This window comes from Tachyglossus aculeatus, chromosome 1, assembly GCF_015852505.1.
Source record: "Tachyglossus aculeatus isolate mTacAcu1 chromosome 1, mTacAcu1.pri, whole genome shotgun sequence".
NCBI lineage: Eukaryota > Metazoa > Chordata > Mammalia > Monotremata > Tachyglossidae > Tachyglossus > Tachyglossus aculeatus.
The window spans coordinates 64,359,465-64,375,507 of NC_052066.1; the positions used below are offsets into that span (position 1 = coordinate 64,359,465).

Here is a 16,043-nt window from a genome sequence, read left to right on the forward strand (position 1 = left end):
GCTGTCTGTCTCCCCCTTCTAGACTGTGAGCCCGTTGTTGGGTAGGGACCGTCTCTATATGTAGCCCATTTGTACTTCCCAAGCGCTTAGTACAGTGCTCTGCACACAGTAAGCGCTCAATAAATAGGACTGAATGAATGAATCGCAGGCCCTTGTTCTTTTCCTGCTACTGCTTGTCCTGCTACTCTGCGGAGGTAATTCACCGTGCTGAGTGGTGGAATATTTGTTTTATTTCTCACTTCTGCCATTCATTCATTCATTCATTCAATCGTATTTATTGAGTGCTTACTGTGTGCACTGTACTAAGCGCTTGGGAAGTACAATTTGGCAACATATGGAGACGGTCCCAACCCAACAACGGGCTCACAGTCTAGAAGGGGGAGACAGACAACAAAACAAAACATGTAGACAGGTGTCAAAATCGTCAGAATTTTCTTTGGGATTGATTCCATCTCAATCAATCATTCTCTAAGTGGGCATAAGAACCTTGTTCAGAAGCTTAATTTGCGCCCAGAAAATGCCCGGGGACTCTTGGAAAGAGTAATTGATATTTTGTTTATTTAGTGATGCTATCCAGGCACTCCAAAATCCAGGGAGGTTTAGTGGACGCTTTCTGGTCGCCTGAGGGTCTTCTGAGTCGACCATCCCACACTCATCGTCTCTGTCCATCTGGCTTGGCGGTTCGCTTTAAAGTGGGTTTCTTTTTTAATGGCATTTATTAAGCGCTTACTGTGTGCAAAGCACTGTACTAAGCGCTGGATATTGGTTTGACGTTAGGGTTCACCAGACCGATGGTTGATTTGCGTGTAAGTTGCTCGTTGCATGTTTCTAGACTGTGAGCCCGCTGTTGGGTAGGGACCGTCTCTATATGTTGCCAACTTGCACTTCCCAAGCGCCTAGTACAGTGCTCTGCACACAGTAAGTGCTCGATAAATACGATTGAACGAAGGAATGAATGGTAAAGGACATCTGAATCTGAAGAGGCCCATATCTTTGGTACTGGAATGTCCAGAGCCGGATCATCATCAATCGTATTTATTGAGCGCTTACTGTGTGCAGAGCACTGTACTAAGCGCTTGATCATACTCTACACACAGTGAGCGCTCAATAAATACAATTGAATTAATGAATGGCATTGTAAGCACTTAACAGGAACCCCAGCGTGGCTCAGTGGAAAGAACGCGGGCTTGGGAGTCAGAGGTCATGGCTTCGAATCCCGGCTCGGCCACTTGTCAGCTGTGTGACCTTGGGCAAGCCACTTAACTTCTCTGTGCCTCATTTATCTCATCTGTAAAATGAGGATTAAGACTGTGAGTCCCACGTGGGACAACCTGATCACCTTGTATCCCCCCGCCAGCGCTTAGAACAGTGCTTCATACATAGTAAGCGCTTAACAAATACCATTATTATTATTGTTATTTTTATATCACCCTCGTGAAGTGGCTATTTTAAAGGATAAGATAAGGCATCCTCGAAGCAGCGTGGCTCAGTGGAAAGAGCCCGGGCTTTGGAGTCAGAGGTCATGGGTTCAAATTCCGGCTCCGCCAACTGTCAGCTGTGTGACTTTGGGCAAGTCACTTCACTTCCCTGTGCCTCAGTTACCTCATCTGTAAAATGGGGATGAAGACTGTGAGCCCCCCATGGGACAACCTGCTCACCTTGTAACCTCCCCAGTGCTTAGAACAGTGCTTTGCACATAGTAAGAGTTTAATAAATGCCATTATCATTATTGTTATTATTTTTATATCACCCTCATGAAGTGGCTATTTTAAAGGATAAGATAAGGCATCCCCGACTGGCACATCTCTCTGGACTGTAAGCTTGTTGTGGGCAGGGAATGTTTCTGTAATATTGCTGTATTCATTCAATTGTATTTATTGAGCACTTACTGTGTGCAGAACACTGTATTAAGTGCTTATATTGTGGACTCCCAGGCACTTAGTGCAGTGCTCTGCATGTGGTCATCTCTCAATAAATGCAATTGATTGACTGTTGGGTAGGGACTGTATATGTTGCCAACTTGTACTTCCCAAGCGCTTAGTCCAGTGCTCTGCACACAGTAAGTGCTCAATAAATACGATTGATTGATTGATTGATTGATGTTACAGTTCTTATTTTGAGGGCCCAGAAATGGCTTCAATTCTGAATCCTCCAGTGCAAACCCATTGAACAAATATTTCAATCCCCCAGAGGGCTGGAACTTATTTTTTTTTCTGGGATTCCAGCATAGAGCCTCCTCCCCTCTGCTTAGGGTAGGTGCCACCATTCATTCATTCATTCATTCAATCGTATTTATTGAGTGCTTACTGCGTGCAGAGCACTGGACTAAGCGCTTGGGAAGTATAAATTGGCAACATATAGAGACGGTCCCTACCCAACAGCGGGCTCACAGTCTAGAAGGGGGAGACGGACAACAACACAAAACAAGTAGACAGGTGTCAAAACTGTCAGAATAAATAGAATTATAGCTATATGCATATCATTAATAAAATAGAGTAGTAAATATATACAAGTGAAATAAATAGAGTAATAAATCTGTACAAATATACACAAGTGCTGTGGGGAGGGGAAGGGGGTAGGGCAGCGGAGGGGGCAATACGGGGGAGAGGAAAATGGGGGCTCAGTCTGGGAAGGCCTCCTGGAGGAGGTGAGATCTCAGTAGGGCTTTGAAGCTCCTCAATCTGACTCTGGGATCGGTGTGGAGCCAGGCCTTCCTGACTTCATTGCCGGCAATATAATAATAATAATAATAATAATAATAATAATTATTATTATTATTATTATGATATTTGTTAAGCACTTACTATGTGCCAGGTGCTTTCTAAGTGCTGGGGTAGATAGAAGGTAGTCAGGTTGTCCCACGTGGGGCTCACAGTCTTCATCCCCATTTGACAGATGAGGGAACTGAGGCCCAGAGGACTGAAGAAGGTAGGTTGTCCCACGTGGGGCTCACAGTCGTCATCCCCATTTGACAGATGAGGGAACTGAGGCCCAGAGGAGTGTAGAAGGTAGTCAGGTTGTCCCACGTGGGGCTCACAGTCTTCATCCCCATTTGACAGATGAGGGAACTGAGGCCCAGAGGAGTGAAGTGACTTGCCCAGGGTCACACAGCGGACAAGTGGCGGAGCCAGAATTAGAACCCACGAACTCTGACTCCCAAGCACGGGCTCTTTCCACTGAGCCACGCTAAAGTACACTGAGCACAGTGCACTACACACAGTAGGCGCTCAATCAATCAATCGAGGACCGGGTTCTAGCCACTGTACCATGCTGCTTCGAGGTACAGGGCCATGCCCAGCTAATGCCATAGCTAATGCCCAGCATTTGGCTTTCTGTGCCACAGCTTGAAGAAGCCGAGAAGCCTCATGGCTTAGTGGCCAGCACACGGGCATGGGAGTCAAAGGACTTGGCTGTCACTTGTCTGCTGTGTGACCTTGGGCAAGTCACTTCACCCCTCTGGGCCTCAGTTACCTCATCTGGAAAATAATAATAATAATAATAATGGCATTTATTAGGTGCTTACTATGTGCAAAGCACTGTTCTAAGCTCTGGGGAGGTTACAAGGAGATCAGGATTTCCCACAGGGGGCTCACAGTCTTCATCCCCATTTTCCAGATGAGGTAACTGAGGCACAGAGAAGTTAAGTTAGAAGTTTAGAGAAGCAGCGTGGCTCTGTGGAAAGAGCCCGGGCTTTGGAGTCAGAGGTCATGGGTTCAAACCCCGGCTCCGTCAATTGTCAGCTGGGTGACTTTGGGCAAGTCAGTTAACTTCTCTGTGCCTCAGTTCCCTCATCTGGAAAATGGGGATTAAGACTGTGAGCCCCCCGAGGGACAACCTGATCGTTTTATAACCTCCCCAGCGCTTAGAACAGTGCTTTGCACATAGTAAGCGCTTAATAAAGGCCATCAAAAAAAGTGGCTCGCCCAAAGTCACACAGCTGACAATTGGCGCAGCGGGGATTTGAACCCATGACCTCTGACTCCAAAGCCCGGGCTCATTCCACTGAGCCATGCTGCTTGGGGATTAAGATTCGATTAAGATTAAGATTAAGATTTGTTTGATTAAGATTCATGGGCCTTGTATTGGTCGGGGACTGCATCCGTCCCGATTAGCTCATCTCTATCCCAGCGCTTAGTACATTGCCTGGCACATAGCAAGCGTTTAACAAATACCATTAAAAAAAAAAAAGACACATCCCTGGCTTTACACTGTTTTTCTCCCCCATTTTCTCTACAGTTTCTTTTCGTTCAAGTTGTCTCCCTGTTCATTCATTCAGTCATATTTATTGAGCACTTACTGTGTGCAGAGCACTGTACTAAGCGCTTAGCAATGTACTACTACTACTACTAATAATAATAATGGCATTTGTTAAGCTCTTACTATGTGCCAAGCACTGTTCTAAGCGCTGGTGGGGGGATACAAGGTGATCGGGTTGTCCCCCGTGGGGCTCACAGTCTTCATCCCCATTTTACAGATGAGGTCACTGAGGCTCAGAGAAGTTAAGTGACTTGCCCAAGGTCACACAGCAGACATGTTCTCTCTGCTCCCTTTAAACTATAAGCTCCTGGTGGGCAGGGACCGTATCTACCAACTCTGTTGGAATGTACTCTCCCAAACGCCTAGAGAAGCAGCGTGGCTCAGTGGAAGGAGCCCGGACTTTGGAGTCAGAGGTCATGAGTTCAAATCCCGGCAGCTGTGTGACTTTGGGCAAGTCACTTCGCTTCTCTGGGCCTCAGTTCTCTCATCTGTAAAATGGGGATTAAGATTGTGAGCCCCACGTGGGACAACCTGATCACCTTGTATCCCCCCAGCGCTTAGAACAGTGCTTTGCACATAGTAAGCGCTTAACAAACACCATCATTATTATTATTATTATTATTATTACTAGTACAGTCCTCTGCACACAGTCAGTGCTCCATAAATGACCACTGATTGCTTTTGGAGGCGAGCAAGCTGCACTGGACTTCTGATGAATATGAAAACCGTATGGTAAAAAAAAAAGCCAATAGTACTATGGCTTGCCTGAAATAGAGTCACCACAGAGCAGGCGGGCACGCACGTCATGGAAAGAAAGGCAAAGAAGCTTTTTATCTATTTGGGTTTATTTATTTTTTTTCTTTTCCATTTGCTGCGGTTTGTTGTAATCCTTAGGAAACTGCCGCTTTTACTCTGGGTGAACAGGGTCAGGCAGAGTCAAAAGCAAACGAGAGGGATCCTGGCAGGCAGGGATCCTGTGGACAGAATGTGCTGTACTCTCCAAAGCACTTAGTAGGTGCTCAATAAATACTATTGATTGACTGGTAATACTAATGACGTCATTTGTTAAGTGCTTACTATGTGCAAAGCACTGTTCTAAGCACTGGGGAGATACCAGGTGATCGGGTTGTCCCACGGGGGGCTCACAGTCTTAATCCCCATTTTACAGATGAGGTAACTGAGGCCCAGAGAAGTGAAGTGACTTGTCCAAAATTACACGGCTGACAATTGGCAGAGCCGGGATTTGAACCCATGACCTCTGCCTCCAAAGCCCGTGCTCTTTCCACTGAGCCAGGCTGCTTCTCTGGTAGAGGAGCAGTATGACCTACTGGAAAGACGACGGGCCTGGGTTCTAATCCCAGCTCAACCGCTTGTGGGCTGTGTGACCATGGGAAAGTCACTTAAGTTCTCTGTGACTCAACTTGCTCCTTTGTAAAATGGAAATTAAATACCTCTCCTCCCAGTGTGGCCTAATGGATAAAGCACGGGCCCTGGGAGTCAGTAGGATCTGGGTTCGAATCCTGGCTCCACCACTTATCTTGGGCAAGTCACTTCACTTCTCTGTACCTCAGTGCCCTCATATATAAAATGGGGATTGAGATTGTGAGCCCCATGTGACTGTGAGAAGCCCCCTTCTCCTCAACATGCTCTCCAACCTTGGCTTCACAGACTCCGTCCCCTCCTGGTTCTCCTCTTATCTCTCCGGCAGTTCATTCTCAGTCTCCTTTGCAGGCTCCTCCTCCCCCTCCCATCCCCTTACTGTGGGGGTTCCTCAAGGGTCAGTTCTTGGTCTCCTTCTGTTCTCTATCTATACTCCCTCCCTCGGTGAACTCATTGGCTCCCACGGCTTCAACTATCATCTCTACGCTGATGACACCCGAATCTACATCTCTGCCCCTGCTCTCTCTCCCTCCCTTCAGGCTCGTGTCTCCTCCTGCCTTCAAGACATCTCCATCTGGATGTCTGCCCGCCACCTAAAACTCAACATGTCCAAGACTGAACTCCTTGTCTTCCCTCCCAAACCCTGCCCTCTCCCTGACTTTCCCATCACTGTAGACGGCACTACCATCCTTCCCGTCTCACAGGCCCGCAAACTTGGTGTCATCCTCGACTCCGCTCTCTCACTCACCCCTCACATCCAAGCCATCACCAAAACCTGCCGGTCTCAGCTCTGCAACATCACCAAGATCTGCTCTTTCCTCTCCATCCAAACCGCTACCCTACTGGTTCAATCTCTCATCCTATCCCGACTGGATTACTGCATCAGCCTCCTCTCCGATCTCCCATCCTCCTGTCTCTCCCCACTTCAATCCATACTTCACGCTGCTGCCCGGATCATCTCTGTGCAGAAATGCTCTGGGCATGTTACTCCCCTCCTCAAAAATCTCCAGTGGCTACCAATCAACCTACGCATCAGGCAAAAACTCCACACTCTGGGCTTCAAGGCTGTCCATCCCCTCGCCCCCTCCTACCTCACCTCCCTTCTGTCCTTCTCCAGCCCAGCCCGCACCCTCCACTCCTCTGCCACTGCTAACCTCCTCACCATGCCTCGTTCTCTCCTGTCCCGCCATCAACCCCCGGCCCACATCATCCCCCGGGCCTGGAATGCCCTCCCTCTGCCCATCTGCCATACTAGCTCTCTTCCTCCCTTCAAAGCCCTACTGAGAGCTCACCTCCTCCAGGAGGCCTTCCCACACTGAGCCCCCTCCTTCCTCTCCTCCTCCCCATCTCCCCCCACCCTACCTCCTTCTCCTCCCCACAGCACCTCTATATATATTTGTACAGATTTATTACTCTATTTATTTTACTTGTACATATTTACTAGTCTATTTATTTTATTTTGTTAGTATGTTTGGTTTTGTTCTCTGTCTCCCCCTTCTAGACTGTGAGCCCGCTGTTGGGTAGGGACCATCTCTATATGTTGCCAACTTGTACTTCCCAAGCGCTTACTACAGTGCTCTGCACACAGTAAGCGCTCAATAAATACGATTGAATGAATGAATGAATGTGGGACAGAGAGCAGCATGGCGTAGTGGAAAGAGCACAGCCCTGGGAGTCAGAAGGTCATGGGTTCTAATCCCAGCTCTGCCGCTTGTCTGCCGTGTGACCTTGGGCAAGTCACTTCACTTCTCTGTGCCTCAGTTCCCTCATCTGTAAAATGGGGATTAAGATTTTTGAGCCTTGTATTGGTCAGGGACTGTGTCCAGCTTGTTTAACGTGTCTCTACCCCAGCGCTTAGTACATTGCCTGGCACATAGCAAGCATTTAACAAATACAATTGAGCCCCACGTGGGACAGGGACCGTGTCCAACCCAATTTCCTTATATCTGCTCCAGAGCTTAGTACAGTGCCTGGCATATAGTTAAGTGCTTAACAAATACCATTATTATTATTATTATTATTGTTATCTCCCCAGTACTTAGTATAGTGCCTGGCATATAGTTAAGTGCTTAACAAACATACCATAATCATTATTATTATTGTTATCTCCCCAGTACTTAGTACAGTGCCTGGCATATAGTTAAGTGCTTAACAAATACCATAATTATTATTATTATTATCTCCCCAGTACTTAGTACAGTGCCTGGCATATAGTTAAGTTCTTAACAAATATACCATAATTATTATTATTATTATTATTGTTATCTCCCCAGTACTTAGTACAGCGCCTGGCATATAGTTAAGTGCTTAACAAATATACCATAATTATTATTATTATTGTTATCTCCCCGGTACTTAGTACAGTGTCTGGCATATAGTTAAGTGCTTAACAAATACCATAATTATTATTATTATTGTTATCTCCCCAGTACTTAGTACAGTGCCTGGCATATAGTTAAGTGCTTAACAAATACCATAATCATTATTATTATTGTTATCTCCGCAGTACTTAGTACAGTGCCTGGCATATAGTTAAGTGCTTAACAAATATACCATAATAATAATTATTATTGTTATCTCCCCAGTACTTAGTACAGTGCCTGGCATATAGTTAAGTGCTTAACAAATATACCGTAATTATTATTATTATTATTGTTATCTCCCCAGTACTTAGTACAGTGCCTGGCAAATAATAAGTGCTTATCAAATACCGCAACTATTATTAGAGAGAAAGTGAAGTCCCCTTTGAGGTGAAGTCAAGCTGGGATATTTTCAGCTCAGGGTTAGGTGAAGCCTCCGTAGGAAAGGGGGAAACGACTAAGATATGTGGGAAGCATTTCAGATGGTGGGATGGGGGCAGGCAATGGACAAGAAAAAGTTCTCTGTGGGCAGGGATTGTCTCTCTTTATTGCTGTATTGTATTTTCCAAGAACTTAGTAATAATAATAATATCCATTCATTCATTTGATCGTGTTTATTGAGCGCTTACTGTGTGCAGAGCACTGGACTAAGCGCTTGGAAAGTACAAGTTGGCAACATATAGAGACGGTCCCTACCCAACAGCGGGCTCACAGTCTATTAGAATAATAATAATGAAGGCATTTGTTAAGCGCTTACTATGTGCCAAGCACTGTTTTAAGCGCTGCAGAGGATACAAGGTGATCAGGTTGTCCCACGTGGGGCTCACGGTCTTCATCCCCATTTTACAGAAGAGGTAACTGAGGCACAGAGAAGCGAAGCGACTTGCCCAAAGTTGCACAGGTGACAATTGGCAGAGTCGGGATTTGAACCCATGACCTCCGACTCCCAAGCCCGAGCTCGTTCCACTGAGCCACGCTGCTTGTGCTCGGCAAACAGTAAGTGTTCAGTATATACGGTTTTGTAGGGGATAGACAGACCTGGGAGTCAGAAGGACCTGGGTTCCAATTCTGGTACTGCCACTTGTCTGCTGTGTGACCTTGGGCAAGTCACTTGACTTCTCTGTGCCTCAGTTCCCTCATCTGTTAAATGGGGATGGAGACTGTGAGCCCCACATGGGACAGGGACTATATCCAACCTGATTTGCTCGGATCCACCCCAGCGCTTAGTACAGGGCCTGGCACATAGTAAGCACTTAACAAATGAGAAGCAGCGTGGCTTAGTGGAAAGAGCCCGGGCTTGGGAGTCAGAGGTCATGGGTTCTAATCCTGCTCTGGCTCTTGTCAGCCGTGTGACTTTGGGCAAGTCTCTTAACTTCTCCGGGCTTCAGTTCCCTTATCTGTAAAATGGGGATGAAGACTGTGAGCCCTACATGGGACAACCTCTTTGCCTTGTATCCCCCCCACGTCCAGCACTTAGAACAGTGCTTGGCACATAGTAAGTGCTCAACAAATGCCACAATTGTTAAATACCATTATTATTATTATTCATAATAAATGAATGAAAGGTCTGGACAAAAGATCTCCAATGGATGGAGAAGCAGCGTGGCTCCGTGGAAAGAGCCCGGGCTTTGGAGTCAGAGGTCATGGGTTCTAATCCCGGCTCTGCCAGTTGTCAGCTGTGTGACTTTGGGCAAGTCACTTCACTTCTCTGTGCTTCAGTGACCTCATCTGTAAAATGGGGATGAAGACTGTGAGCCCCCCTTTACGATAACCTGATCACCTCACAACCTCCCCAGGACTTAGAACAGTGCTTCGCTCATAGGGAGTGCTTAACAAATACCATCATTACTCTATATTACTTTATTTATTTTATTTGTACATATTTATTCTATTTATTTTATTTCGTTAATATGTTTTGTTTTGTTGTCTGTCTCCCCCTTCTAGACTGTGAGCCCACTGTTGGGTAGGGACCGTCTCTATACGTTGCCAACTTGGACACCCCTCGTCCCCCTCTCCATCCCCCCGTCTTACCTCCTTCCCTTCCCCACAGCACCTGTATATACGTATGTGTGTTTGTACATATTTATTACTCTATTTATTTATTGATTTTACTTGTACATATCTCTTCTATTAATTTTATTTTGTTAGTATGTTTGGTTTTGTTCTCTGTCTCCGCCTTTTAGACTGTGAGCCCACTGTTGGGTAGGGACTGTCTCTATATGTTGCCAACTTGGACTTCCCAAGTGCTTAGTCCAGTGCTCTGCACATAGTAAGCGCTCAATAAATACGATTGATGATGATGATGTATGTTTGTACAGATTTATTACTCTATTTTACTTATACTTATCTATTGTATTTATTTTGTTAATATGTTTGGTTTTGTTCTCCGTCTCCCCGTTCTAGACTGTGAGCCCACTGTTGGGTAGGGACTGTCTCTCTATGTTGCCAACTTGTACTTCCCAAGCGCTTAGTCCAGTGCTCTGCGCACAGTAAGCGCTCAATAAATACGGCTGAATGAATGAATGAATCATTATTAAATGCCACTATAATAATTATTACTATTGATAAGTGAATGAAAGGTCTGGACGAAAGATCTCCGATGGATGGAGAAAGGATAATTAAAGTCCTTGGCCCAGATGGGAGTCCGGGAAGAAACGGGTCCCGAGACGGGAAATTTAGGGGGCCTAAATCGTAGTGGGGGGCGGGGGAGGGGGGGGACACTCGGATGAAGGCTCCGGACCGGAAGTGGGCAGGAAGTTGGGGGGGGTGGGGGGGTCTCCCCAAGGGTAGGGGCGTTTAAGACATCCAGGAAACCGGGGGGGGCGGGGGGAAGGGCCCACGCAGGCCACGCCCATCCCCCCACGGCCCCGCCCACACAGGCCCCGCCCACCAATCACGGCCCGCCCTCCCAGTCCCCGCCCACCAATCACGGCCCCGCCTTCCCACCAGGCCCCGCCCATTCGGGGCCCCGCCCACGTCTCGGGCCCCCGCCCAACCAGGATACGCCCTCCAATCACGGCCCCGCCCACACAAGCCACGCCCGCTTTCTCACGGCCCCGCCCTCCAGGGCCACGCCCACCCACGATTTAGGCCACGCCCACTCCACACGGCCACGCCCTCCCGGACCACGCCCACCAATCACGCCCCCGCCCGTGCAGGCCCCGCCCACTCCTCACGGCCACGACTTATCATGCCAGGCCCATATAGCCCCACCCACTACTCACGGCCACGCCCTCCCTGGCCCCGCCCGCCGATCACGACCCGCCCTCCCAGCCCCCGCCCACCAATCACGGCCCCGCCTTCCCACCAGACCCCGCCCATTCGGGGCCCCGCCCACGTCTCGGGACCCCGACCAACCAGGACATGCCCTCCAATCAAGACCCCGCCCACACAGGTCACGCCCACGTCTCGCAACCGCGCCCTCCCGGGCCACGCCCACCCACGATTTAGGCCACGCCCCCCGGGCGACGCCCACCGATCACGGCCCCTCCGCCCGCGCAGGCCCCGCCCACACTTCACGGCCACGACTTATCATGCCAGGCCCATATAGCCCCACCCACTACTCACGGCCACGCCCTCCCGGGCCCCGCCCGCCGATCACGACCCGCCTACCAGCCCCCGCCCACCAATCACAGCCCGCCCACACAGGCCCCACCCACCAATCACGGCCCCGCCTTTCCACCAGGCCCCGCCCATTCGGGGGCCCGCCCACGTCTCGGGTCCCCGCCCAACCAGGACATGCCCTCCATTCCGGGCCCGCCCACACAGGCCACGCCCACTTCTCACGACCGCGCCCTCCGGGCCACGCCCACCCACGACTGATCAGGCCACGCCCACTCCACACGGCCACGCCCTCCCGGACCACGCCCACCAATCACGCCCCAGCCCGTGCAGGCCCCACCCACCAATCACGGCCCCGCCCACCCATGCCCCGCCCACTCCTCACGGCCACGACTTATCATGCCAGGCCCACATAGCCCCACCCACTACTCACGGCCACGCCCTCCCGGGCCACGCCCTCGATCACGGCCCGCCCACCAGTCCCCGCCCACCAATCACGGCCCCGGCTTCCCACCAGGCCCCGCCCATTCGGGGCCCCGCCCACGTCTCAGGCCCCCGCCCAACCAGGACACGCCCTACAATCACGACCCCGCCCACACAGGTCATGTCCTCTTCTCACGGCCACGCCCTCCCGGACCGCGCCCACCAATCACGCCCCCCCGCCCCCCGCAGGCCCCGCCCACCAATCACGGCCCCGCCCTCCCAGGCTCCGCCCACCCTCAAGGCCACGATTTATCACGCCACGCCCACACAGCCCCACCCACTCATCGCGGCCACGCCCTCCAGAACCACGCCCACCAATCACGGCCCGCCCGCGCAGGCCCCGCCCACCAACCACGCCCCGCCCTCCCCGGCCCCGCCCACCAATCACAGTCCCGCCCTCCCAGGCCCCGCCCACCCCCACCGGCTACGCCCTCAGGCCCCGCCCTGGACAAGCCCTCTCCTCCCACCCCCTTCCGGCCCCGCCCCCTCGATGGCCACGCCCACACTACCGCGTTCCGCCCGCCATGCCCCGCCCATTTCCTCAGGCCCCGCCCCTTCTCCCGCTCCCCCCCCCCCCCCCCCCCCGCCGGCCGTGGCGCGCCCCCTCCCGGCCCCGCCCTCTCCATCCCGCCGGGCCCGGCCGCGGAACAGCGCCCCCTCCCGGGAGCGGCGGGACGGACAGGAGGAGCGCGGCCGCGGAACAGCGCCCCCTCCAGGGAGCGGCGGGACGGACAGCCAGGAGGAGCGCGGCCCCGCCCCCGCTCCCCTCTCCCGCTCCCAATCCCGATGATCCCGCCTCCCTCCCGGCCTTCCCGGGAGCGATGGACAGCGGCCGTTCCGCCGGGGGAATTAGGTGGGGAAGACGCCCAGGCGTCCGCCTGCCTTCCCGGAGCCGTCAGCCGCCGTCCTGCCCGCTCCTCTTCCCTCCCAACTAAGGGAATCAGCTCGTCCCAGCGGTAAGCCTGCACAACAACGCTCCGGCCTCCGAGGTTTGGGGGGGGGGAAGCTGAGGATCCTGATCCCCCAGCGCTTAGAACAGTGCTGGGCACATAGTAAGCGCTTAACAAACACCAACTGATCCCCCTCCTCCCCCTCTCCATCCCCCCCCGCCTTACCTCCTTCCCTTCCCCACAGCACCTGTATAGATGCATAGATGTTTGTACGGATTTATTACTCCATTTATTTCACTTGTACCTATCTATTCTATTTATTTATTTATTTATTTTACTTGTACATTTCTATCCTATTTTATTTTGTTGGTATGTTTGGTTCTGTTCTCTGTCTTCCCCCTTTTAGACTGTGAGCCCACTGTTGGGTAGGGACTGTCTCTATGTGTTGCCAATTTGTACTTCCCAAGCGCTTAGTCCAGTGCTCTGCACATAGTAAGCGCTCAATAAATACGATTGATTGATTGATTGATTGATTTTATTTCGTTAATACGTTTGGTTTTGTTCTCTGTCTCCCCCTTCTAGACTGTGAGCCCACTGTTAGGGTAGGGACCGTCTCTATACGTTGCCAACTTGCACGCCCCTCGTCCCCCTCTCCATCCCCCCCCGCCTTACCTCCTTCCCTTCCCCACAGCACCTGTATATATGTTTGTACAGATTTATTACTCTATTCATTTACTTATTTTACTTGTACTTATCTATTCTGTTTATTTTATTTGGTTAATATGTTTGGTTTTGTTCTCTGTCTCCCCCTACTAGACTGTGAGCCCACTGCTGTGAGCCCCCCTTTTGGATTGTGAGTCCACTGTTGGGTAGGGACTGTCTCTATATGTTGCCAACTTGTACTTCCCAAGCGCGTAGTACAGTGCTCTGCACACAGTAAGCGCTCAATAAACACAATTGATTGATTGATTGTTGGGTAGGGACCGTCTCTATATGTTGCCAACTTGTACGCCCCTCATCCCTCTCTCCATCCACCCCCCGTCTTACCTCCTTCCCTTCCCCACAGCACCTGTATAGATGTTTGTACAGATTTATTACTCTATTTATTTATTTTACTTGTACTTATCTATTGTATTTATTTTATTTTGTTAATATGCTTGGTTTTGTTGTCTGTCTCCCCCTTCTAGACTGTGAGCCCACTGTTGGGTAGGCACTGGCTCTATATGTTGCCAACTTGGACTTCCCAAGCGCTTAGTCCAGTGCTCTGCACACAGTAAGCGCTCAATAAATACGATTGATTGATTGATTGATTCCCAAGCGCTTAGTACAGTGCTCCGCACACAGTAAGCGCTCAATAAATACGATTGATTGATTGATTGATCCTAATAACAGCCAGGACCTGTTCGTCTCTCTCTGAGTGCATCTCTGCCTGTCTTTGTATCTCTGTGTGTGTGTGTGTCTGTGTGTCTATTTGTGGGTGTCTATGTGCATCCGTGTGTGTCTGTGCCCAGGGGTCTAGGGTTCATTCATTCGATCGTATTTATTGAGCGCTTACCGTGTGCTGGACTAAGCGCTTGAGAAGTCCAAGTCGGCAACATCTAGAGACGGTCCCTACCCAACGGCGGGCTCACAGTCTAGAAGGGGGAGACAGACAACGCGACAAAACATATTAACAAAATAAAATGAATAGAATAAATCTGTACAAGTAAAATAGAGTAATAAATCTGTACAAACATATAGACAGGTGCTGTGGGGAGGGGAAGGAGGTGGGGGGATGGGGAAGGGGAAAGGACTCTATTCCTCTTTATTATTACTCTATTTATTACTCTATTTATTACTCTATTACTCTATTTATTACTCCATTTATTTTACTTGTACGTACCTATTCTATTTACTTGATTTTGTTAATATGTTTTGTTTTGTTCTCTGTCTCCCCCTTCTCGACTGTGAGCCCACTGTTGGGTAGGGACCGTCTCTCTGTGTTGCCAACTTGCACTTCCCAGGCGCTTAGTACAGTGCTCCGCACACAATAAGCGCTCCATAAATATGACTGATTGATTGATTGACTGAAGGAGGGGGCTGTGTGTCTGAGGGTCCAGGGGCTGCCCCACCACCCCCTTTCTGGGCCACCTGTCTACATGTTTTGTTGTCTGAGCCCGCTGTTGCCGACTTGGACTTCCCAAGCGCTCAGTCCAGTGCTCTGCACACAGTAAGCGCTCAATAAATACAATTGAATGAATGAAAAGGAGAAGCTGCTTGGGGTCCCGTGTCCCCTCCTCCTCCGCAGAACGTTTCGGCCAGAGGGTCGAGGGAGAGCAAACAGGGCTAGTGGATGCTCTATGCCCCCCGGGCCAGGTGGTCGGAGAAGGGCGACCCTCGTCCATCCACAAACCGGCCTGGAGGAGGAAAGGGGTGAAGGGAACCACCTGCATCCTCCAGACCAGAAACCCTGCAAGACCATCAGGGGTATGTGTGTGTCCTCAGAAATTTGTTTCCGACTATATTTCTCTTCTAATTTTTATGTTGTGTGCCCGTTTGGGCAGGGATTGCCGTCTTCATTGCCGTATTGTACTTTCCAAGCGCTCAGTACAGCGCTCTGCTCATGGTAGGCGCTCAATAAATACCAATGAACGAACGAGTGTATGGGGTAGAGGGGAATGGCAACCAATCGTATTTATTGAGTGCTTACTGTGTGCGGAGCACTGGACTAAGTGCTTGGGAAGGACAAGGCGGCAACATATGGAGACGGTCCCGACCCGACAACGGGCTCACGGTCTAGAAGGGGGAGACGGGCAACAAAGCAAAACATATAGACAGGTGTCATTCATTCATTCATTCATTCAATCGTATTTATTGAGTGCTTACTGTGTGCGGAGTACTGGACTAAGCGCTTGGGAAGGACAAGTCGGCAACATCTAGAGACGGTCCCGACCCGACAACGGGCTCACGGTCTAGAAGGGGGAGACGGACAACAAAGCAAAACATGTAGACAGGTGTCATTCATTCATTCATTCATTCAATCGTATTTATTGAGCGCTTACTGTGTGCAGAGCACTGGACTAAATCGTCAGGACAAATAGAATTAAATTAAATTTGCCCCCATCCATCTCAT

The 16,043-nt window shown here is 50.2% G+C and overlaps 2 protein-coding genes across 2 annotated transcripts in view; both read left to right on the plus strand.

Moving 5' to 3' along the window:
• The first annotated feature begins 791 nt into the window (after positions 1 to 791).
• LOC119926720 (extensin-like) lies at positions 792 to 12,831 on the plus strand. The gene is made up of 5 exons (XM_038745048.1): positions 792 to 806; positions 5,152 to 5,244; positions 10,877 to 11,881; positions 11,965 to 12,378; positions 12,724 to 12,831. The coding sequence occupies exons 1-5, from the start codon at positions 792 to 794 to the stop codon at positions 12,829 to 12,831; spliced, it is 1,635 nt and encodes a 544-aa protein (XP_038600976.1).
• Positions 12,832 to 12,921: 90 nt separating this feature from the next.
• Positions 12,922 to 16,043, plus strand: part of DGKG (diacylglycerol kinase gamma) — a 459,919-nt gene continuing 456,797 nt past the window's right edge. The window contains exon 1 of the mRNA XM_038750502.1: positions 12,922 to 12,997. The gene's annotated coding sequence lies outside the window, so the exon portion shown is untranslated. The remainder of the gene's footprint in view (positions 12,998 to 16,043) is intronic.

Excerpts from the sequence above, each read along its gene's own strand:
- LOC119926720 (XM_038745048.1), top strand. Across the intron at positions 5,245-10,876 it reads AGGGATCCTGTGGACAGAAT|GCCCCGCCCACCAATCACGG; the intron begins GTGCTGTACTCT and ends CCGCCCACACAG. Across the intron at positions 12,379-12,723 it reads ATCACGGCCCGCCCGCGCAG|GAGGAGCGCGGCCGCGGAAC; the intron begins GCCCCGCCCACC and ends CGGGACGGACAG.